This window comes from Lates calcarifer, linkage group LG23 (assembly GCF_001640805.2).
Source record: "Lates calcarifer isolate ASB-BC8 linkage group LG23, TLL_Latcal_v3, whole genome shotgun sequence".
In the NCBI taxonomy this organism is placed as follows: domain Eukaryota; kingdom Metazoa; phylum Chordata; class Actinopteri; family Centropomidae; genus Lates; species Lates calcarifer.
Genome location: NC_066855.1, coordinates 3153025 through 3177244, shown reverse-complemented (window position 1 = coordinate 3177244; position 24220 = coordinate 3153025). Strand labels below are relative to the sequence as shown.

The 24220-nt window shown below is 42.3% G+C and overlaps 2 protein-coding genes across 2 annotated transcripts; one reads left to right on the top strand and one right to left on the bottom strand.

Moving 5' to 3' along the window:
- Positions 1 to 442: 442 nt before the first annotated feature.
- mms19 (MMS19 homolog, cytosolic iron-sulfur assembly component) lies at positions 443 to 11032 on the bottom strand. The gene is given in 33 exon segments (XM_018661051.2): positions 443 to 1074; positions 1189 to 1289; positions 1611 to 1670; positions 1702 to 1710; positions 1787 to 1942; positions 2063 to 2145; positions 2237 to 2423; positions 2538 to 2594; positions 2767 to 2873; positions 2964 to 3090; positions 3187 to 3264; positions 3369 to 3471; positions 3717 to 3816; positions 3933 to 4088; positions 4321 to 4482; positions 4681 to 4778; positions 4886 to 4967; positions 5047 to 5172; positions 5462 to 5540; positions 5656 to 5810; positions 6650 to 6788; positions 7036 to 7113; positions 7225 to 7299; positions 7413 to 7499; positions 7964 to 8025; positions 8150 to 8278; positions 9128 to 9197; positions 9517 to 9591; positions 9676 to 9761; positions 10075 to 10175; positions 10397 to 10445; positions 10929 to 10992; positions 10994 to 11032. Coding segments are annotated over 33 exon segments (3096 nt in total). The 5' UTR covers positions 11018 to 11032; the 3' UTR covers positions 443 to 1043.
- A 486-nt stretch (positions 11033 to 11518) lies between these two features.
- On the top strand, positions 11519 to 23977 carry ubtd1b (ubiquitin domain containing 1b). The gene is made up of 4 exons (XM_018661037.2): positions 11519 to 12349; positions 17985 to 18212; positions 18330 to 18487; positions 19111 to 23977. Exons 1-4 carry the CDS (start codon positions 12268 to 12270, stop codon positions 19378 to 19380), a joined length of 738 nt encoding a protein of 245 aa, XP_018516553.1. The 5' UTR covers positions 11519 to 12267; the 3' UTR covers positions 19381 to 23977.
- Positions 23978 to 24220: the final 243 nt, after the last annotated feature.

Sequence of the window (24220 nt, the reverse complement as noted above, 5' to 3'; positions counted from 1 at the left end):
TGCTAAGACATTACCGCTCAGTTACACATTCGTCCAGATGAGAAGATAAAAGGCTATCAGTGCCTGCTGGGTTCAGTGCTACCTGTATTTGGCTCCTAAGTCCACATGATTTATTTGCAGTGAGGTGGAGATCTTTGATGTTTCCAGTGGTGTGAGTTTTTAAAATGGTCATAAAGTTTAATGAAAAGAGAAAACCACGTTTTTTGCCACCACAGTTCAGGTGACCACTCATCAACTTCAGTTCGTGAGCACTGCAGTGCCTTTTCCACTGTATGTATGTACTGTGTTTACTTTCTCTCTGCATATAGGAGTTGACACATACAGTACAAAGTGCATTCAACAGGAGCCGTTTGAATTTTAGATCCTCCATACATGTGACTTTCTTACTACATCTAAACAAGTTTGATTAGATATGACTTCAAAAATCTTTCAAAAAAGTCAGTTTATTGTCAGAAAATCAGCTGATAAAACTTTATTATTTTCTTGTTTGTCAAACAGAGATAATAAAGATTCAAAAACCACTTTTGATTTCATTATGATTATGTGATGATTTCTGGGAGGTTATTTTAGCTGTTGATCTGACTGAATGAGAGATGATTTAACCTGATTATCAACCAAAATGGCTTCGTGCATATCCATGTGGCATTTTCTGATATATAGAGAGAAAGAAAACAATGTACATGAGGCGTGTTACATATTAATAAACTATTTTCATCCGTTTATCTAAGGCTACGCTCCACAGTCAGTCCATCTTCTCTTATTTGTGCGTTCATGACAAAACAGGCGAAATACGCTTCAGTAAAAGGGGAGAGAAGATGGAGGGTGGATGAATTTCTGGTTGAAGAGATGAGAGTAGGAAGGGTAGGAGTGAGGGAGTGGAGGTGGAACTGGAGAGTTTACTCAGAGCTGTTGTGTGAGCTGCGTAGGTTTGATCCTGGGTACCTGGTCCTGGAGATCGAGGCTCCCAACTCCATCTTCCTCCAAGTCCAGGGGAGGGTGGGGTGGGGATTTGATGGGAAACTTGTTATGTTTGAGGTGTAAAATCACCTTCCCCCAGGACTTCCCAACAGGAACCTGTGAGGAAAATAAGAGAGAGAGGAGCTGTAGTGTAGAACCGACAAACACGACACAACAGGAGTTCAGATTCGTGCAGGACTTTAAATATCTGGTGTGGTGGCGGATTCTTACCACTCTCCTCGTGCCTGAACCGCCTCGCTCCTCACCAGCCTCTTCTTGTCGTCCAGAGGCCGGGCCAGAGCTCGCAGCACTCGGGCCCGAAACGGTAAGATCTGAAACAGTGACAAAGCACTTGTTTGCTTCAGGTGACAATTTTGTCTTTTATTCACAGGCTTCATGTGTGACAGTGTCCATAACCAGCATTTAAACCCCAAATGACTTGACTGATGAATCGACATTTACCAGATGGAAGTTGAGGGAAAGTATGAGCATGAATGTATTGAAATTCTTCAAGGAACCATCTGTTCCCCTGTGAGGAGTGAGTAAAGTTCCCTCAGAGATTATTTTTACTTGCATTTTTAATCAAGAAAAGACTCTGAATTTGGGATTTAGGGAAAGCTTGTTAAGTTTCTCAAGAGAGATTTGAGTTTTACCTCGTGTTCGGGGAAGCGGGAGAGGGCGTGGATGCACCGCAGTGAGGCGATTCTAACGCTCTGCAAGAAACAGGAAACAAAATATTGTTACAAGCTTTGGCTGCCTCTGTTCAAGATAAAGTCTTAAGCCTAAAATCAAACCACTGAGGTGTGGTATCTCACTAACCATGGCTGGCACTACAGATGAGGGCCAGCAACCTGCTGACCAAAGCCTCGAGCTGCTGTATGAGAGCTGGTGGTGGGTTGATGAGGACGGGCTCCAGACAGGACAGGGTGGACAGCTGGACGCCCTGATCCGGACACAACAAAGCCTCCAGTAGCAGAGACAGGAGCTGGACAGGGACAAAAAACACTTCGTATTACTGAGGTTCATTTTCCAAAGGCCCCTTTAAGTTTGTAAATTATTGGAGGTGGAATTTGACAATGACCAAAACAGTTTCCTGTTAACTCACCGCTGGTAGTTCAGTGATTTGAACCTGCTTTGGCAGTTTATTGACAATGTTGGACAGAGCCTTCAGGTAGTTAGGCTTCTTCTCTGGAGAAAAGAGAGACACTGAATAAAGTTGGGCAGTGATGGGCAGTGGGAAATCTGTGGATCTCACACTGTCTTTTGAATCTCCTTGTACCTTGCGGCGCAGCATTGAAGCCCTGGACCAACTTTGCCGAATTCTCGCTGAAGAAGCGCTGGCGGTACATGATGCGAACGTCGGCGTGGCAGCCGCGGTTTAGAACGTCGGCAGAGTCGCTCATCAGCAGCGAGAAGCCGTCTGCCGCCATCGCACCCAGATCAGCATCACCGAGCAGAGAGAAGAGCTTCGAGAAGACACAGTGAAAGGCCATTTTAGTGTTAAACTGTACATTGACAGGATGAAAGTAGGTGCAGTCTGTTGAATAAAGGATGTCACAGAGCGAGTGAAAAGTATTTACCTTGTCAGTCAGTGCTGTGGACAGAGGGTGGTATCGGAGAAGCAACGCCTTGGCCACCTGGAGACAAACGTAATCCTACTAGCATTTGTTGCCTCTTTACACTAAAATAACTTCATTCATTTATCAATTAACTAAATTTTCTGATCGACAGTTGATGGTAAAATAAGAGAAACTTAATTAAACCATGTCGTATTTTCACACACCAAATGTCTGACAGTGTAACTCTTACCCAGATCATGAGGGTGAACGCCTGAGTGCGCACAGGCGAAGATGTAGAGTCCAACTCACTACACACTCTCTTCGTTGTCCTCTGTATAAGGCTATCAAGAGAATCACCTGCAGGAAAAAAACAAAGCATCACCCTCAGCTTTTAATTGACAAGATTAAGCTGTGACTCCTGACAGAAGCCTGACGTAACAAACTAACCCTGTGATCGCTTGTTGACCAGACCAGCAAAGCACTTTGCAGCAGAGGTGTAGGACAGCGGGTGGCTGCAGGTGCAGCTCATCTCCTCCAGCTGTGACAGCAGCTGGTCTATCTGTGGCACCTCCACCTGGACGACACACAGAACACTGTCAGGATACAGCTTCAGGAACTCCAGCAACGACTCGTGGTAAAAGCAGAGTTAGGTGTTTAAGGTGAGACTCACGCTGCGAGGTAACGAACACACGCAGCCCATGAGCAGACAGACCATCTGAGACTGGCTCCATGAGTCGCCCTGCTGCTTCTGGGGAAACATTACATGCTTCCATGACTACAATCTTCAAGTAACAGTGACATGAAATAACTCTGCTAGATGTATCTTTTAATATTTTAATGAAACACACAGACCTTGAGCAGCTGGATGTGTGAAGGGAATGAGTTGTCAGGCAAAAATGAGACATCACCGTCCAGGAAGAGAGAGACAGCTCTCGACGCCGTCTGTCCCGCCAACCTGACGACATGAAAACACCCCGAGAGGAAACCACTCAAACCTCATGACAAATGCTTCTATGGTAACAAATCAAACAGGCAGAAAAGTGAGAAACAGACAGGAAACTGTGGAAGGATTTAAGACCTGATTCAAAAATCAAAACAGGAACATGAACAGTAAAAGGTAAAAAAAAAAAAAAAAACAGCTACAGTCTCATGGTTTTTCAGCTATAAAGTGGAGGTAAGAGCATTGGAGATTATACTGACGTTGGCTGTAGCCTGGAGCAGGAAGTGCTGATGACAGGGACCACAGCAGACAGGACCACCTCCTCCACCAGAGGACTACGACGACCAGAGTTCCCCTCTCCTGCAAAGTATCAACCAGTGGGAAACACAGACACCATAAGGAACCAGGGACTATCAAGATTACCCAGTCATGTTTGAGACTGGGAGGACAGATGAAGGATTATGATGAAACTTTACCCTGCAGCGCTGCTTGAAGAGCCAGTGAGAGCAGGCGTGGGATGATGACTTCATGGAAACATTGTCCTGTCTCCTCCGTGTCCTGAACCTGCTCTGCTATCCTCTGAAGGCTGCGACACGCCAGCACCACCTCCTCCACTGAGAAACCGACGCTACCTGAACACAACACGACATTTCTGTGTCATTCATGCTTTTTTTTATTTAGTCTTATTGTCATTTCTCAAGCCTGAGACAACAGATTGACGGGTTATCATCACCATGCACTGGGTTTCTTCTGAAAGGTTTGCTCTACAATATTAAAAACTGAAAACTGTTCACTATAATTAACTGTGTGATAATAAATGAGTTTATTCTAGAGGCCAGGGGTCCATCTTTCCAGACAGATTACCTGTGTGTGCTGAGCTGAGGACCTCCAGGAGGACAGGCGTGCTCTCCCGGACAATGCTGGGCTGGGTGGACACCGCTGCCAGAGCAGACAGACACCGCTGACGCACTGCATGATGGGAGTACTGCTCAGAAGCTACTCTGTTGTTGTCCTGATCCATGGGTTCTGAGCAGAGGAGAGAGGAGAGGAAAAGGTTGGTCATAATGATCAAAATCACAGGTGCCTGAGATGGGGGTCATACTTAGTCAATTAATTATTCTCGATTTACTTTTACACATCGTATAATAGTGTTTCTACATATTCCATATTGCACACACAGGTGTCATATTATCATATTTTCAGTATAGGCTTCTTTTCACTTACCAGTAAACATCTCCGTCTTTAGTCTCGGGATCAGTTTGGTGATGAAAGCTGCTGGGTGCAGCGCTGCTAAAGCTCCAGCACACTCTACCACAGCAAGACTGGAGACACAAACAGGACAAAGACACACAGAGACACCATTTATTTAAAAAAAAAAAAAAGAAAAGGAAAAAGAAAAAGAAAGCTGTTGTTTCCTCCATGAGCTGACCTGACTCTGTCATCCTCCTCTGTCAGCAACAGTCGGGTCAGGTGATCCACAGCCAGCTCAATGTCAGAGTCCAACAGCAGACCTGAGAGACAAAATCATGTTTGAGACAAGTCTGACAAACTGCTGGGAGCTCTGCACTGGAAGAGCTTATTGTATCTCACCTGTTTGTTGTGCCAGTGAGGTGAGCATCGAGGTGGCTGTGATCTGCAGACTGGAGTTAGTCTCCGACAGGGCTGAAAACACCATGCTGCACAGAGACTCGCGGAAGGCTGAAAACACACTCTCCTCTAATGTGGACGGACGAGACAAACAAACAGGTGGGATTACAGTACATCTGGAAAGTCATGATTAATGTTGAGCATGCTTTACATTCTTGTCATTTCCCAGGATATTTGACTCGAAACAGCTCAGCAGTAAAACCCTTGAGTTTCAGATATTTATAAGTCAGAGATTTTTATCATAGTTTATTAGTGTTAAAGTGGAGCGAGATGCAGCTGTAAGAGAGGAGCTCAAACATGAGCAGCCTGGAGTGGATTTAACACACTGAAGTCAAATGGTAATGAATGCAGCACTCACCGTTCTCTGAAGACTGACTGGTTTTTACTGACTGGATGAATCGCACCACCACCTCCAGTAATGTCCGTCTGTGGGAACACTGCTCAGAGAGAGAAAAAGTCAAGTTCTCTTGTTTATTATTACAAATAAATAACCACAAATACTAAATACTAAACCACTAAATACTCATCCGGATGTCAGTTTGATTTATTTACCTGTGTTCGGCTGCTGTACTGATCGATGAGAGACGGCATGACGGCGGCTGTAATGATGTGGCTCGCCCTGTTGGAGGCGCTGCAGGCGGCCTGCAGCAGCTTGGCACTGGGCCACACAAGCTTCAGGTCCGGCTCACACAGGTGATGTTTGCAGTCTGGAGCAACATTACATCTCTCATTTAAAAACAACATCACTGGACTTTTTACTACAGGTGAGATGCTAATGGTTATTTCAGTCTCACACTGACAGCTCTGGATTCTGATTGGCTGGAAGGTCTGGATTTACTTTTAGACACCAGACAGTTTAACTGCACTTATAAATAAAAGTTCCAATATTAAACTGATAGAGACAGCACCAGCCAGGCTTAGCTAAAGCATTTGGAGCAGGGGTTACTTGTGTAACCACCAGCACCAACCAAAAAATAGGATAACTAGCTTATTAGCTTTGTTCTGGATGGTTATTAGCCCCCCACTTGATTGTTATAGTCCCTTACTTAAAATACTGACCATTAAAAATCAGCCAAACCCACTGGTCTATAATGTGATCACAGTCAAAACTTCCCCTCAACCACATTAAGGTTTCTTATAATCACGTATATGTAAATGACCTAATTATAAAAGACTACAAAAGTGTGATATTGCTTGCTAAGTTTCCCGAGCCCTAACTGCATATTGAGGGCAATATTACGCATAGTAGACTGTTAACACAGCATATCATATGACAGCGTTTACAGTCACTGTGGTTTAATTTCCTGCCAATCTACTCAAGCAGCGCTACACTGCAGCAAACCCTCTCTTTACCACACTGTTGACATATGTAGTTCAGCAGTACAGCCTTACTGTTACTCTGACCAGCATCGGGGCATTTTACTTCTTTAACAAGTCTTTTGTTTTTTACTTCACCTCTCACTTTAATCGGGAATTATTCTCATGTTTTTATCCACCTCTGGGGTCAATCTGTCTTACGTTACCTTAACATATATAACATATTCACCTTTAAGAACAAGATCCAGGAAAGTGCTGAGGGAGTCTTCAGAGTCAGAGTTGAGGACTGAGCGAGAGAGACAGGAAGTGAGTGTAGTGAGAGCAGCGAGGCCTGCAGACTCAATCCTCTCACTGGATGTCTGAAACACCTGCAAGGAAACAATGAAGGGAAACTTTAAATTCACGTTCTGTTGAGACGGGATTACACTGCCAGTTTGTGTACTCTGGTGTGGATGGTTAGACAGTATTTGAAAAGTTTATTTTGATGCATTTTTGTGATTGATTTGTTAGATTTCACATGCTCCTTTCTTCATCTAGTCAATCTCAATTATATTCTTTCTCTTTATGTATGAGGTTTTTGCATGACACTTTTTTATAAATTAGTTTGAAACAAACCTCTCTGCGCAGCGATGTCCACAGTCCCTCAAGGAATTCTGCCACGTCCTTATGTTCATATTGTGACAAACAGGCAGTCTGGAAATGAGATTATATGATATTATATGACTTTATAATGAGATTATATACCGTATCTCCAGCCCCACTTGAGAGTGTTTTGACAAGAGGCACAGAAGATTTAAGTCTCACCAGAGTCTGCAGCGAGTCCAGCTTCGCACTCTGAACGTCTGAGTCCAGTTTCTCAATGATGAGTGGCAACAGAAACTGTAACAGTGCAGTGATACACACACAACATAAACATTCTTTAGACTCCAACAGCCAACTCTTCTCCTGTCAAACAATTTCCATTTGAACAAGAAAAAAGCATATGGCCCTACCTCAGCAAACTTTGGTGTCCCGCTGAGGACGGCCCTCAGCGCCTCGATTAGTTCCTCTTTGGTGATGCCGTGAGGATCATTGGCAGGCTGCGGTGGATGGTTGGTGGTTATGGGGAGATTTAAAACACCCAGGAATGAACGTAGCACAATGTACTATGAAATATATTATTTAAAACCCACTCCTAACTTTGATTTTACAGCCAAATTCACCTCCAGTATTTAAAAAGACCCGCGCAGGTTACTCTAATATAATCAGTCTGGACGATAGATTAATTCACATTCTTCATTTAACATTAAATTTCACAATAATACATGGCTCTATTAATTTAACCTGATTAACAGTTAATTTAGCTTTAAAAGTTTCTAGTTTTTAATGGATTAAATTTCATGCTAACACCGCTTCTGAGATTGTTCTGTGTAGACAAAAACACAAATGCAGAATAATATATAAGTCGGAAGTCGGTGATGACATTTCTGTCTGCTACACTCTCTGCTTTCGTCAGTTCTCAGTCCAAAGCAGCTGAGTAAACAGGGACTAAACAGGGACTTACGGGGGTGAAGTCGATGGGGAAATAGCAGGACGTCACTTCGAAAAGCTCCTCTGTGAATTTACCTGAGACAGCAAACAGGAAATTGCTTGACTTGCATGTCAGACGGTGACAGGGTCAGAAAAAGGTCAGAGAGGAACAGAGTTACAGATGATACAACAGTGAGTGAGATGCTGTATATGCTCTCACCTAGATCATAACCACGGTGGATGATGTTCTTTGCAATCTGGAAGGCTAACAGGAGGTTTCGAGGATCCCGCTCGCCGTCCATTGACTGGACAAAGCCAAACACAAAGTCTGCCCCCAAACCTTTCAGCTCTGTGGATTAATCAAACAGGAAAACACTGATTTATGCAGGTTTGTGAAAACAGCTGGCAGAAACACAGCCCGGACTCATCATTTTTGGAGAGTGGTGACATTACGAGGAGAGGTCGCAAAGTTGGAGGAATCACACCACCGAAAACATTTTTACCTCTTCCTCAAAATCTTGGGAAGTTGTTAGGATGATGTGTCGCTACAACTGTCTTCAGGATTGCTTAATCTAACGTAGTCTGAGCGCAACTGAACAAGCACAGAGATTCATTTAATTACATGAAACTGAAAAAAAAGTAAATGTATGATAGAAATTAGCAAATATTGGACTAGAGATTTATCAGTTGCGAAAGCATAAATTATCTATTAAATTAATAATTTCATTCCATTTATTTGATAAATGTGTATAAAATATGATTTCAGCACTTTTATTTGTAGTACAGTATAAAGTGGGACAGAGAGGTGAGGTCACACTCTTACATGCTGCGGTTTTCATTATAAATCCTGGCAGCCACATGTAAACACTCCTCTGTGTAGCTCTCTACTGTATGCATCTACACAGCATGTCTGTGCAAAACATGCAAATTATTCAACTGCAACAAAGCAGAAGACAATGTGACAACTCTGCTTTATTACAGCGCGTTAAGAGTTTAACTTCCTTCAGGGATTGAATCAACCAGCTGCTGAGGTTTTCAAAACTCAGTCTCTGCTGGTTTGATTCAGCTACATCTTCAACACAGAACCTTCTTTTTTCCAGCCGAGCTCTGAGTCGTTGTGGGGAACTGTTACTGCTTTATTCTATAAACCGAACTCCTGTGACTCAGACTCACACCCGCTCATTATTGTGTCTCTTACCGGCCTCTCTGGTCTCCATGAGGTTGATGAGCATGTTGTAGACACATGATCTCTCTGTCAGCATCAAAGACTGGGGAAAAATAAACATGCCGTGTAAGCTTTTTACCCACAATGCCCAAGAAATATGAGAAATTTGGGTTAGTCAAGTTTACCCACAAAGCATCATCAATAAAAGAGGAAGTGCTTTGCAGAACACAGAGGAAACAAGAACAACATCATACACTCTAAGCATGGTGAGATATTGCACAGGTGTGTGTTTGCATATATCAGGTCTAAAGAGACAGATGTGGTTCAAATTCACAAAACACACAGAGCTTCATCACTGTAACAAACTTCTTTGGATAGATCTTTAAATAAAACCTGCTTGCTGCAACACTGTCGAGTCTCACCTGTACATGAACATCCTGGAACAAAGACCTCAGCATGGACACGGCTGAGCCAGGAGGCAACACCGTACATTTTGTCTGGAAAAAGCACAAACGTTGATCTCTGTTATCACATCTGGAAGTTCTCAAAATGATTCTAAATCGTGTCAAGCAGAAACTCACCAGTGCTCTGAGCCCCTGTAAAACAGGTGGTGTAATGATGTAATGGTCCTTTAGACGGTTTTCATAGAAAGCAATCAGCACTTCCACTGTGGAGAAGACAGTAAAGGGAGACATGGTACTAAAATATCACTCTATAAATGTATATGTTACTGACAACAAAATGATTTTTAATATGTATAGTGCAGTTAATACATTTCTTAATATTTTAGATGTTTATCATTTTTCCCAGTTCCCCATTCACTGATAGTAAATGGAGTTTCATATCCACAAATCATGTTAGAAATTTTATTATCGATATGTTTACTGATGACATTTGAAAACACCCTGATCTGAATATCTAGAAAACAACTGAAGAGAGAACAACTGCATTCAACAAAATTACAGAAAAGACACATGTACCTTCTCTCTCTGTAAGATTTCCATAGCACTCATGCAAAACCTCAGACAGCAGCTGGACTCCCCTGGCTCGGGTGTGAGGCTGAGAGCTCGTCAAACTCAGTCTGCGGTCGAGGAAAAAAAATGCAGAAGGAAACATAAGTTAAAAGTGTTTCTTTGTAATAACGTAAGGCAAAACAACTACAACTAGTCCAGGGAACCCTGTTATTATTTAATGATACTATGCAAATGCAATATCTTGTTTTGTATTTAGCTGCAGTGTTGTCAAGCTTCTGCATATGTTCTTGTTATTGATGTGATGTTACTGAGGATGTTGACAGCTCACCCCAGTGCTTCCACCAGCTGCAGTACTGTGAAGTGTCCATCTTTGACACCTGAAAACAAAACCAGGTTTAGTGAATTGAACTACAAACCCACACAGAAAACGGACCTGACAACACATGAGGAAAACCGAGTTATATCTGGTTGTTACCTATAGATTAACCAGCGACATCGGCGAGGTTCAAAGGTACAGAGTTCATTGACAGGATGCTTCCAGACGGACACAAACACAGCAGCTAGCATGCAGCATGCGCTTAAACCACAATGGACTAGCATTCATATTCACAATAATACTCGAATGACAGTTCAATAAAACAATAAGGATACATTCAATGGGTGATAAAACAAGCAGACACTTGTCGCAACGTGTGGGTTTTTTGTATCATGAGGTCGTAACACCACACAGGATGTTGTGGCGCTAAGTTAGCTAGTTAAGCATCACGCCGTGTTGCGCATCCTTGAAGCGGCAGCTCAGCGGCGTTTAATTCGCAACGAGCCGCTCCGGAAAGATGTCGAGAAAAATAAGGCTTATTTACCAGCTGCTGTATCTTTGGCCTTGCTGTCTTGTAGTCCCGAGACAAATTCCTCCACCAGAGACAGCTAGCAAGGCACTGTCCGCAGCCATCGTGCAACTGTATCTCCGACGGAACCACGCATGCGCGAAAAGTTAGGGGTGAACCGCAAAACTGAATCATTTTACATAAAGTTTTTTTTTTAAACAGGACCGTTAATGAACGGAGCAGTGTCACGATAATGCAACTAAAGGTGACCGTTTCTTGATATTTAACCGTTTGTGGAATGTTCGTTTTTTGTAACGTTTAGTTTTTCGTGTTGCCTTCAGGTACTGTCCGAATTATAAGTAACTGAAAATAGTACAACCTAGCTAAATTGGAATTTTCCGTTATATTACTGATATACACCGGCTGCCCTTTCACAAAAGCAAAGTATGTTTTTTGTACTGTTTTTGAACTATTTTAAACGAGTGCCATTAAAAATAACATGCGTGATATAAACTAAGCAGTAGTATGTCATAGACCTCGGTCGCTGTTGAATTTATTTACAGCGTCGTCCATTCATAGTTCTCTTTCGTCCTGACGTAAGAGAACCTAACACCTGCATGCGTGCGTACGCGCAAGCGTAAAAAAGTTCGGTGGCGCTAGCTCCGCCGCTAGTCACCTTCCACCAGCAGTGAGGGAAGAAACGTTTCGGGGGATTTAAAGACAAAGATCTGGAGACAACGTCAAAGAATTGAAGTAGTACACGGAGGGGCTGCGGGAAACTGTAACTACCCGCCACACCTGGAAGAAACTCGTCATGCAAGGAAACGGTCACGAGTGCGCTCAAGTTTGTGTTTACTGATGTTGTGGTAGCTAGCTGGCTGGCCCTGTTAGCTTGTTAGCGAGGAAACGTGCGCGCTGCTTGCACTGCTGAGCATCAACATTTACAACTAAACCCAACTTAACAAGCAGGTTAGATAACGGATATGTTGCTGGTTATATCCTAACATTAAAACAGCAGTTTGGCAGATGTTACGACTGGCTCTTAGTTTGCCTATCAAACTCTTGTAACGTTAGTGCGGGCCACGAGCTTTGAATCTTGTGGGGGTCGTGTCAAACACAAGCAGCACTGATTGAGAAAGAAGAAAAAACGCACATCAACCCAAGATCCCTCAGGTACAGCTCGGATCAGCGCCATCAAACACATCCAGACACGATTCCCTTTCTTTTGCCGTTCCGGATGACATATCAGGCTTGCAGCTCTCTCTCTGGACCTGCGACCCGTCCCCCGCAACGGACCTAGTTCGTCGTCTTCGTCCGTGATGGCCCCCCTGCTCAGCTGGTGAGACGCGTGGAAACAATCTGCAGTCCGCTGACCATGGGAGGATGTGTGGGGAGATACTGGGAGGGCTGGGAGGACACACAGAGCCGAGGCTCGTCCAGGAACGGCGGACGAGGAGGTAAGACCACCATGTGTTTGTATGTGGGGTGCTTAAGTAAATCATATGAACCTATAAACTGTTATTGTTGCCGCACCAGTTCTCACTGGTGGCATTGCAAATCATTCTGGGTTTTACATATTTTTCTCAGGAATAGCATTTAGTACAGGATAACAAACCAGTTCTGCTTCATTACATGTATACTCTATAAATACACCCAGTATCCCTATAACCTACTAGAGATAGGTGAGACTCACTCTATCCAGATGTATTCCACTCCTGCATCTCAAGTGACCACCAGCCAGTGCTTGGGTTTCACCTCCTTGCTCACCTTTGTTTTTGTGTGGGGGAAACTGTGACTGAGGGTAAACTTAGGAAAATAAAGCCATGCAGGTTTTCTTTGGTTGATCACTGTGGGAGGCCTCTATGGGCACTGCGTGTGCATATCAGCATGCTTGGACCAATGTGTACACAAAGAGTTAGCTCATGTGGGTTGATTAGATAGTGATCGTATTGTGCAGTTACAAATACTGAAGTCCCTCATGTTTTAACTTGCACAATTGCAAATAAAGGGGGAAGGATGTTGGCGTGTAGCAGTGTAAATTTTGGGTAGGCTTTCAGAAGTGTGAATGCAGTGCAGTCGCAGTTCACCTGCCTAGGGTGCAACATGCATATCAAGGCCAATGTCTTTGCCCTCTCATTACACAAATCTGTTGTTTTCCCCTAAGTAGAAAGTTCTTTTCTTGTGATGCCAGTGTTCAGAATGTGGTTTGACTCTCTCCTGCTATTTAAGTTGAGCACCCAGGCAAACTGTGCTATCCCAGACCCACTCCTAACTTTGATTACAGCCATATTCACCTACACTACACCCACCGTTTGCCTGACATTGCACCTATAACAAGGCCGACAATTTTCTCAACCAACAATTTCAAGCCTCGCTCTTAATCCCAGAGTAGTAAGCCTCCTGGGTCAACTGCTATCTCAAAGTGGTAGTATGGAAGCCCTGTGAACACATTACTTCAGTGCTGTAACCACCAGCCAAGTAGACGAGGTTACATCGATTCCTGAAGTTGCTGATGTGCCGATTATTCACATCAGGGACTTGTGTTCATGTCCAATACCTTCCGGGAAGATAACATTCTTCTAAAGATAAACACTGGCAACCTGCCATGTTTTGTTCTTTCACACTTGTCTTTGATAGTGACAGATGGAATTTGGATTGCTGCTTCAGCACTTAGCAAGAGTAAATGTTATATTTACAACCAGACTAAACTGAATGACGCAGGCGCCGCACAGCTGAATTGGCAGACAGTCTGAATTTCTGCATAGTTCGACCCCAGACAATAATATCAGTGATGTTTAGCATGACCATTTATGACAGACCGGTGTGACATGTGAAAATACTTGGTGTTTATTAGCTGATTAAAGGCTTTTGCAGATTTGTAGGTTTGTGAATGTTGTGATAAACAGATCTAAGATGGGAAAAGACCATCAGCCTCTGGCCGAGGTGTTGTAAAATCTGTACTTAAATTTGTTAATCCAGCAGTTTTACTCAAAAGGAAAATTGTGTAAACGCAGTGATTTGTCAATGAGACTTTGAACTTCAGCACATCCGGCACAATGTAGTTCCTTTTTTATAGTGACTGTTTAGGAATCCTTGTGTCTGTTATTCATTTGGATGCAGGTTTTGTCCCCTTCATTTCTTACGGATGGAAAGTTTTTCGATCAGTCTGTTTCCAACAGTTTACATCAGAAAGAAAAGATGTTTTCAAGATGGATTCCAGTTTTGTGTTAGGGAATGAAGGAGACTTATTTGCCACTTGGTTATATCCCAAAAAGAGCAGGTAGTATAGATTTCTAGAGCAGAACACCACCTTAAAAAACTATTTTTCTTTCTTTGTTACTTGCCAAAGTGGCTGGCGGACAGACTATTTAAAGTGAAAGCCACCACAGCTGAGATTCCCCGGGTTCTGGCTGTGGTTCATGGTAGTTTCCCACCCTGATTGGTATCATCCACAGACACTCCCTACTAGACGAGGCTGCGATCAAAAAGAACAAGTCACATCATGTCCTCCTGCGTCACTGACTGGCTCCTCTTAGAGGGCTGAGTCTACTCTACTCAACGCACCCTCACACAGACCGCCAAGCGAGAGGAGGAGGTCATGTACAATAGGAGACTAATGCGCTATCTCTCCATTTTTCACAGCATGGGTTGATTAATGTCAGTCCCTCGCCACGCAGTAAAGATTTTGTCCTTATTTTCTTTGGATGAAATAGCGCTGTGATAGTTGTGATATATAGGTTTTACTCCTGCGTCACATCCCCTCAGGGATCAAAAGCCTCATTTGCATCCTAAAGGATGAAATACACTCTGGTCGACCAAGGTGGAACATCATGTCCACTGTTTCTGAAAAGCTAGGATGTGTACTCTTTCAGAGCAGAGACCTTTTTGAAGGTCGGATGAGAAGCCTGTGATAATAGAGGGATTATGATGTGGAAAATAAAACATTGCATTAACAGGCTGCACTCAGGTAGCTGACATTTCCAGGAATGTGTTGAAAGCCAGCCGTACCACTGTGATTACAAAACTACAAAAAACTGACACCAGAGAACTGCCCCCTTTTTAGCTCGACAAAAATACTTAAATTAGGGCTTGGCAGTACAGCCAGACATGCCATTTTAATAAAAAAAATTCCTGTTTTAAGGCTGATTTCTCAGAAACCACATGATTAATTGTGGTTTCACACTATTCTTCACAGTCAGGATATGACAAACACTTACAAAACAGTGGAACATTTCCTGAATATGAGGTAAACAAACAATTATAATGATAAAAACTAACCTACAAAATCTAAAACTTAACTTGCACAGTGCATAATTATATTCCTGCGATGTGATAGGCAGTTTGTAATCATTTCTGTGCATGCTATCCAAGCATGGAAATTAATTCTATTAAGCATTTAATGTAAATTATATGATTTTGTGTCATGATATGAAATTATATCACAATAATTTATTATTGTTTTTTCATTCAGCCTTATTTTTAACTCTTAATTTATTTTCTTTTTTTGAGGTTTCAGTCCCAAAGAGCCAGTATTGATCAACCAGGTTTTCTAGCTAATGTTGTGGTAATAATCAACATTAAGGGCAGAAAATGTATTTTAGTTTGACCCCAAAGATAAATGCAGCATCTGTGGAAATGAACATTAAAGTCATTTAAAGCAAAAGTCAGTCAGAGAGGAGTCTGCCTGTTCATTCAGGAGGTATTTTGGGTTCAGTCTTATCAGAAATCAGTGATGAGAAAAATTGAATTTGCTCCTCTTCTGCTGAGAATATTTCAAAAGTAAAATAATGGATGAGGTCAAGACAGTACAGAGGCTGACTTTATCTTTTAGCTGCAGAAAGATGAATGCTCCATTGTGGTGATAAAGACAGCCGGCTACAAGGTCGACTGCATGTGGGAGTGCGTGTTTGTGCACATTGTTGCGTGTCCAGAGGAAATACAGTCATACAGTCGATTCAGCCTGCGTCCGGTTAAAGAGCGCACTTCCCATGTATCCTCTCTCTATTCCAGTGAATGAACACCGGTGTCTGCTGTTAAAGAGGAACACAGAAAACACACCACATTCATTATTTGCCTCATGTCAGGGGAATGTGAGAGGCTATTAAATGTCTTTACGGGGGCTCAGCCAACATTACATGTTATCATTGTTTTCCCAGAAATAGGTAATCCTTCAACAGCCATCAATAACGACTGCGTTGTTTTGTTAGTATCCTGACATACGGCACCAAGAAGTCATATGAGCCTCGTACCTTGTTTATGACACATCTCGTTAACACTCAAACACAACACACTGCACTGTAGCCTCATCACGTGGCACCTGCCCATGTGTCTGTCTGTAATGCGTTGCTTCATGTGCTGCAGTTCGGTTTGATACAACAGGGCCATTTACTGAATCACTTCCTTTTGTCACTGCCTGCTTTTCATACACACTGACCACCATTTAGTTGGTAGAAATACAGTTGTTTAAAGTGCGTTTCTACCACTCGAGGCCTGTTTTCTTTTTACATGCAGATTTTTCTCAGGTATTTTAACTATCTGCAAGGAATCCTGATCTCAGGAGGGAAAAATGAAAATACAGTCACAGTACAGAAACAATACAAGTTTAAACACATTCATGGGTATACTACAGTGCAGCATGTCAGCTCTGTAGAGAATATACTCTGTAGATATCAGAGAACATGTCAGTCAGAGATAAAGAGTCTGAGTCTGCCCTCCCTTTAGGAAAGGGGGAGTCACAAAAACTCCAGAAGCTGGAAACATTTAAACAATTTAAATGCTACAACAAAAGAGACAATATTCTGATGGGCAATATGCAGTGTAAGTAAAGAAAGAAAGCAGTAATCTATCATACATAGTAAATTAAACTGTGAAGAAGAAAGAAGCCTTAGCCTTCAGCGTTAATGACCACATAATTCGCTTGTGCCTAACCTGGGATACGACCCATAGGAGCGTGCCAGTGGGTGGGTGTTCCAGACCTTCATGGTTAAGGGCATGGTCATGGTTTGGTTGGGCTTTGGAAAAGATTGTGGTTGGGGATAAAATAAGTGTCTCGTTAAGGTTAGAGGACCCTCGTTGTCATGGCAACAATAATAAAAACACAACCATGGATAAAAGAAAATGTAATTTATTATTGGTTGCACATGGAACATGAACAGAGGTCTCCTGTGTTTGCTTGTCCACCCACCCATCCAACATACAAACATTGCCAAGTTGTCTATGTTCACTGTGACAAGTGTGGACCAAATCGTGATTGCTATCGCACTTCAGATCCTGTCACAGCACATGCCCAACACTACTTGAATGATAGTGTGAGGAAGCCCCTTTGCTTCAGTTGGGATTTATTCTGCTCCAAGTGCTAATCCTACACCACCCTACGTCCTCCAAATTACTCCTCCTAAACCGCCTGCACTATAAATAATTTGTTTGAGAAGAAAGGCAACCTCTTGGATGTGTGCTGTCTCCTTTATACTCTTCTCCATTTTCCATCACTCCACTCCTCAGTTACTGGCATCTCTGCCTCTCAGGCATTTGTAAATGTAAGGTTAGGCCCATTTAATACTTGATTTTTAGTAGGTACTGAAAGTGCTTTTTGACAGCATGAACTGAGCAGCTGACAGTCGGCACTCAGGTATGGCCTCTACTTAAATAAGTGCTCTCCTGGCCTAGGTGTGCTTTGTGTTGGTGGGAAACACAGGTAAGGTTACGTGGACAGATATAGGCTACAAATGCTTCATGCATATTGCAAACTCTGAATGACCTCCTAATTTTAGATTCGGATGACACAGTGGGGTGGGGTGGGATGTTCTCTGTCTCTGGTGACGGCTAGCATTTCTGTCCGCTGGCAGCTCTGTTTATGACTGCTAAGAGATGAAAGCACGGGATATGAATTACAGGGGAGCATCATGTTGTTCATTAATCAATCTGCCTGTTATCTGCATTCTGTGTGGTGTGCATTCACACACTTGATCATTCCACCACATCCTTCTGTGGATTTCAATAAGAGGATAGGAACACTGAAAGGTACCCTGTGGAGTTTTTGACCACTACTTATGCTATGGAGGTGAGAAATACTGAATGTCCTTTCCATTACAGGACGGAATGAGCCTCTGAAGAAAGATCGTCCCAAGTGGAAGAGCGACTACCCGATGACGGAGGGCCAGCTACGTAGCAAGCGAGATGAGTTCTGGGACACAGCGCCGGCCTTCGAGGGCCGTAAGGAGATCTGGGATGCCCTGAAAGCAGCCGCCGTGGCACTGGAATGCAACGACCACGAGCTTGCCCAGGCTATAGTGGACGGAGCCAGTATCACACTGCCACATGGTGAGAACAGAAAATACACAAAAACATATGTTTTTTAATCAGTCAGTGAAATCCAGAGTGTTGTTTTTTAATTTGACCGTCGGTTTAAGTCACAGCTTGCACTCCACCCATCTCCAGGTACTCTCACAGAATGTTACGATGAACTGGGGAACCGCTACCAGCTGCCCGTCTACTGCCTGGCTCCGCCTGTCAACCTCATCTCTGAACGCAGCGACGAGGACCCCAGTGACAGCCCTGAACCCCCTGTAGCACCCAAGAAGGAATTCCAGCTCAAGGTATCACAACAGGCTCCTCACACACTCAAGGCCTTTTCACATACAGCGCAACACAAATATAGAATGCTAAAATTTCAGATACTTGCCCACGAATTTACAGAAGCTGAAAGAGCAACGTAACACCCAACCACTGACCCCCCAAATACCTCCGCTGGGGTTTTTCAAAATGTTTTAACGCCTAGATACAACATCTGACATTCACCCAGAATTCATAGAACCATATGTAACTTATTTTAGCATTGATACCAACCAGTGCCAGCTTGTGTTTTATTGGCTTGATCTGAACCTCCTAACTTACCGTCTGAAACTGAAAGCAGCTACAGTGACTTCAAAATAAATGCGGTAACATTTGTAAATGAACACATAATGGCTTTCCCTCATTTCCAACCAAAATAACGTGCTTATTATGTCTCTGTTTTATGCTGTTTCCAATTGATTTTCTTTTTTTTTTTACCTCAAAGTCAATTTTCATATCACCATAATCACTCCACTGTAATTTGGGGAAAAAAACAATCTGAAATTGCCATGCTGAAACCAAACATTCTCTGTTTTTGTCGGTTATGTCTGTACATGGGACAGAAAGTGAAGATAAACATGGACCTGTGTTCCCCTGTCCCCTGTAGGTACGACTGTCCACAGGTAAGGACCTGCGTCTCAGCGCCAGCATGGCCGACACCATAGGGCAGCTGAAGAAGCAGCTGCAGGCCCAAGAGGACATCGACGCCGCCCATCAGCGCTGGTTCTTCTCTGGCAAGCTGCTCACGGACAAGACGCGGCTGCAAGACACTAAGATCCAGAAGGACTTTGTCATCCAGGTCATCGTCAACCCCCAGGCCCTCCGAGCCCCAAAGCCGTCACCCACCACCACTGCCTCTTCGCCCTCATCTGAATAACTGAGAACAAAGAGAGGACAACTGGAGGGATGATGCAGTGGGTGGCAGACATAAAAAAGGACTGAAGGTGCCTCCTTATGCTGGATAGAAATAAAACTGAAATGTGGAGGTACAAAACTACATGAGGGAGAAACTCTGAAGTGCTGCTTTCTTTCATCCACCATGTGTCATTGTATTTTTTTTTTTTTTGGGTATGTTGGGTTGTTCTTAAAGTGAAAGTCACCACACTAACTCTGGAGATCCTCTTCCCCTTTGTCTCTTTGAACAATTTCAAATTAAAGCAGAACTTTCAGCCTTTTCAAACGCATACAAAATGTGCATATCATGCTGCACATGCAAGGACTCTGCCTCTGCCCTTTTTGTCTGCACTAATGGTAACTAAGTGCCAATGGAAGAAATGCAGATGTGTTTGTGTTGGTTCTAAAGCACATTTCTACTATGATGTACATGGACTCTGCACTGCAATCCTCTACTCCTCCACAGATACACGAGGGAAGGCAGAGCGCGTGATCCCGAACATTTTCTTGTTTCCTTTTTTTTCTTTTATTGAGGATATAATGTAATCTGAGCTTTTTTGCACATTTGAAGATTATTACTATACTTTTGTGGTAGTTTGTGTGCCTTCTACATGACGAAACAAAAAAGGGTCAACGTTCTGAAAGATGCTAGTTTTACCACTAGGCTAAGCCTTCTGTATTTTTTAAGAATCAGGAACTCTTAGATTGACCCAAGCTATAACTGCTGCCTTTTAAAAAAATCTTGCCGACAAAACATATGATGTGTGGGTGCTGGAGTGTGTGCGTGTGTGTTTGGGCAAAAGGAATATGTAATTTACCCACATTACAGTTGTTAGACATAGCTCATAGAGACAAGACTGTTTCCCTGGTGTACAAGTCATAGCTTTGCAGTAAATCATATTGTATTGTCTAGGGAAATAGAAATTCCCATGCAAAAATGATGGTCTTAAAAGCTGCATTATTGACCACTTAACCCCCAGACCACTAGGGGGCAGCCACACAGCCCTGACAGGATCAGCTCAGTAGCATAGGGCTCCTTTTTTTTCCACCACCTGATGAATGTAAATCCAGTATTCACTCGCCTTTTATCCTAAATACGTCAAGTATTTAAGAGTATTTGTCATATTTGTTCATTACATGTTTGACTTTCTTCACCAGCATACAGATGACTCAATTGAGTTGGTTTGCCAGAAATGGCTGGTGAGAGCATAAGGAGCAGTGAACCAAAAACAATGAGCTAAAAAGCTGCAGATTTGTGTGTTGATTCTCAGTGGATCCAGCAGTACTAACATCCTCTTTGCATCACTGGAAGTTACTTGTTTTGTATTGACTAAAAAAATATATTATATAAAGGTTCACTACACTAGTTTTAGACATAAAGATCAGTTCACATGACATGGTTAGTGCTACTTTGCTTGTGAAAACAGTTGTATAAATGAGAAATTACCGTAATGTCATCAGAGATTGTGTGGACAGTGTGGTTGGTAGAAATGCAGTAAAACTCAAAATACGTTTGTTGCTGTAAACCACTGAATTTATAATAACAAAATATTTCAATTTGAAAACAGTAACTCAGTTTATATGGTTTGAATTCCCCTCTTATCTAATGTTAAGTTTTGAAAGTTGAGCTTCTTAAATGTCTTGAGTTTTTGACTTGAATGGAATTTTACCAACCTACTCCTCTTGTGTGCGCCACTGTCACTTCCAGGTCGAGTCGGTGTCATATTTGGGTCGTAGCTCAGAATAGACACCAGAGGCGATTCAGGTTTGATCATCAGGACCTGCTTTGTGAATGTGGCCTGTTTCTTCGTGACACACAACTCTACAGCTTAATGAGCATTGTTTTCATTCACTGCTCCTGTCGCACAGTTCTCCAGCAGTATCATCATGGAGAGAGTGAAACTGAACCATCAGTTTGAAACCTAGCTGAGCCACATCCCAACATATTAAGAAAAATGTTTTATCTTTTAATGACAGTTTCATTTTCTTGTGTCTTTTCTATACAGTTTTCGACCTTGAAGCTTCTCACAATCACTCTTCTTTTATTTCCATGACATTTTCTTTGGTTCTTTTGGGGATTTCTTAATCGTTGTATGCAAACTTGAATAAGCATTTTTCTCTGTATGTGCAATACAATAGACATAGACCTCATCAGTTTGTTTCTGACTCTGCAGATTTCATAGAGCACCAGCTATGAGTATTGTTACAGTTTTATGTCAAACTACAGGTACACGCCTGCTACAATCTGTGTCAACTGTTCACGTTTGTCACTTTGAAATGTATTCTAGTCTGTGGCCTTGACCGTTCAGATGGGCTTTCATCTTTCACGGACAAAGTATCTAAAACATTAAAAATGCCTACACAACTTCCCCAGTGTCCGTTTAGCGTTCTGCCCTGCACGCCTCGGCTGTGCAGGTTAGGGTGTCACTGAGCCTCAGGGTGGGGAAAAGCTCCGCTGACAACTTTATCGATAACGTGTCCTGTTACAGGCGTCCTCGCTCAGGCGAGGCCATGGGTGGGTTTTTGTCTTCATGTCTCTGATTATTTGTCCCTGTGTTTCTCCTGCGTTTGCCCACTTTTTAACCTAAATGAAATGACACTGAGCAGTGGTCTTTGTTTCATGGCAGACTTAAAGGTACAACATCTTACTTAATGTAAAAGGGCTTAAGGTGTCCCTCAGGTTCACACTCAGCTAAGGAGAGCTCTCTGTTTAAGGAGATGGCCATACAAATGCAGATAAGCTGTTCCCTGATAAATGTGCTATGAAATGGATGAGATCTTTTTCTTTCTTTTTTTTTTTTAGCTGATGGTTGAATGTTTGGGTACCACAAATTTTTTTTCTCGTCTAAACCTACCATAATAGATCAGTGTAAGAAAAATGTAGCAAATGTTAATCTGCAAATTAGTACTTTAAGTAAATGTATGTTTCTCAATTCTATAACACTTGTGTTTATATGTAGTGCAGTACATGAAAAACAAAGTGTTTCTCACAGCAGACATTTGAAGCAAAGGTGTTACTAATAACATTAACGATGGCTCTGATGTGTCCCAGTAGTGAGCCAACATGCACAATACCAGGACCCTGAAACTGCAGCAGCTAAATGGAATTCAGCCATCTTTCATTCATTTCTTACTGAGACTAAACGTCATAAGTGAAAAATGTCTCTGATTGTAGCTGGTTAGACTTTCACAGTCCTTGTCTAACAGCAGAGTGAGGTGTCAGTTAAGCAGAGTTTGCACATTCCCACGTAGTCCTGAGGTCTAATTAAGCAAAGTGAAAACACCTGTGAGTGAAGCCCTGGGTGTGCAGGGACCTTTGAATTTGTTTTTAATGCAAAAATGCAGGACAGAGACTTTCTACATTGGCTTTTGTTTGCGATGATCTGACTCACTGAGTTTAGAAAACCTCAAGGTCACACTGTTAGTCAAATTCCCCTTAGCAAATCAGTTTCTAACTCTGACTCATCATCAGACGCTGAGATCACACAGGTCCCCTCTGCTGCTTCTTTTCCTGTTTATTGTGAATATAAAATTGCGAAACCTTAGCAGAGGGTCTGTGAATTTCACTCCAGTGTCTCCAACCGCTTCACCTCATTTATGATTTCTTTTTTTTCAAGTTCTGACACCGGCTCAGTCTGCAAGTCACACCTCTCATTTTAGTGAAGACACCTGAGAAGAAGTCAAAAAATGTTCAGGTATAGGAACAAGGAGAGGTGAAAGTAGTAGCAACTCAAGGTCCACTTGCTACCTTTTTTCTGGAGCTTCACAGTCCTCCTCAGCTAATGGGGTTTGCTTTGTAAACTCCTGACTTCCTGAGCAAACACAGCAGCTCCTGAACTTCTCAGCGGAAGAGTTTGAAAGCTCCAGAAAAACTCTAAGTGGACCTTGAGTTCAGATTTTTTTTTGTGTGTGTGTTTGTGAAACTCATGCTCAGTGTGCTACATTTTTAAATGTCGTTCTCCACAGTTAGGAGCAATGTAAATGGACATTTATCATCACACCAGTCAAAATTCAACACTTGCTGTTTTGCACATTGGAATGTATGTAGATTTCTACACATTTGAACACATGTAAGACTTAAAAAAAATATATATAGGACGCCATGCACATGTATACTCATGGTTCACAGATGAAACTACATTGCAAGTGAAGTAGTTTATCAAGCTGGTTATACAGTAAAAGCCATAATAGGCCAGAAATATTTATATTACAATTCTGACAGCAAACATCACTCTGTACGTCACAGTCCTCTCCTTTAAGCACTCAAATTCCCAAAAGGCATTGCAGTCAGATGAAGCTTTCTCATTGTTTTGACACATTAACAGCCATGTGTAAACCACTCAAAGAAAATGAATAGTTTTTCAAATTGTTAGTACCATCTAAGTATGTGTAGAAAATCAGTATATGTAGTCAAAGAGAAAAGTCATTATATGGACATTTCATGGACACTGATGATGAATGACACCCACAATTATTTTACCACTTGGTGTGTTCATTTATATGCTGATTTCATTTTAAATCATGTTTTTAAACTGTTGAATAAAATCAAACTATTGTAAAAATAAATAAATGAATAGAGATTGTTCCTGTGTTTTCTTCCTCCTTTGGTTTGAGTGAAGTAACAATGTGTCTTTAAGTGGAAATATCAGAGCCAGCTCGTTGACTACAGCTGCAGCAAATCTCCATTTATCATTACCACAAGATGGAGCTCTGCCCTTGTGCAAATACTCCTGTGGACCTGGCTTCCTGGGCAGTGGTAGGAATGAATATAAGCGAACTGGACGCACACAGCCTTTTTTGTTTTAGCCTTAAACATATTCAGG

Excerpts from the sequence above, each read along its gene's own strand:
- ubtd1b (XM_018661037.2), top strand. The coding sequence starts at position 12,268 with ATGGGAGGATGTGTGGGGAGATACTGGGAGGGCTGGGAGGACACACAG. Across the intron at positions 18,213-18,329 it reads CAGTATCACACTGCCACATG|GTACTCTCACAGAATGTTAC; the intron begins GTGAGAACAGAA and ends ACCCATCTCCAG. Across the intron at positions 18,488-19,110 it reads AGAAGGAATTCCAGCTCAAG|GTACGACTGTCCACAGGTAA; the intron begins GTATCACAACAG and ends TGTCCCCTGTAG.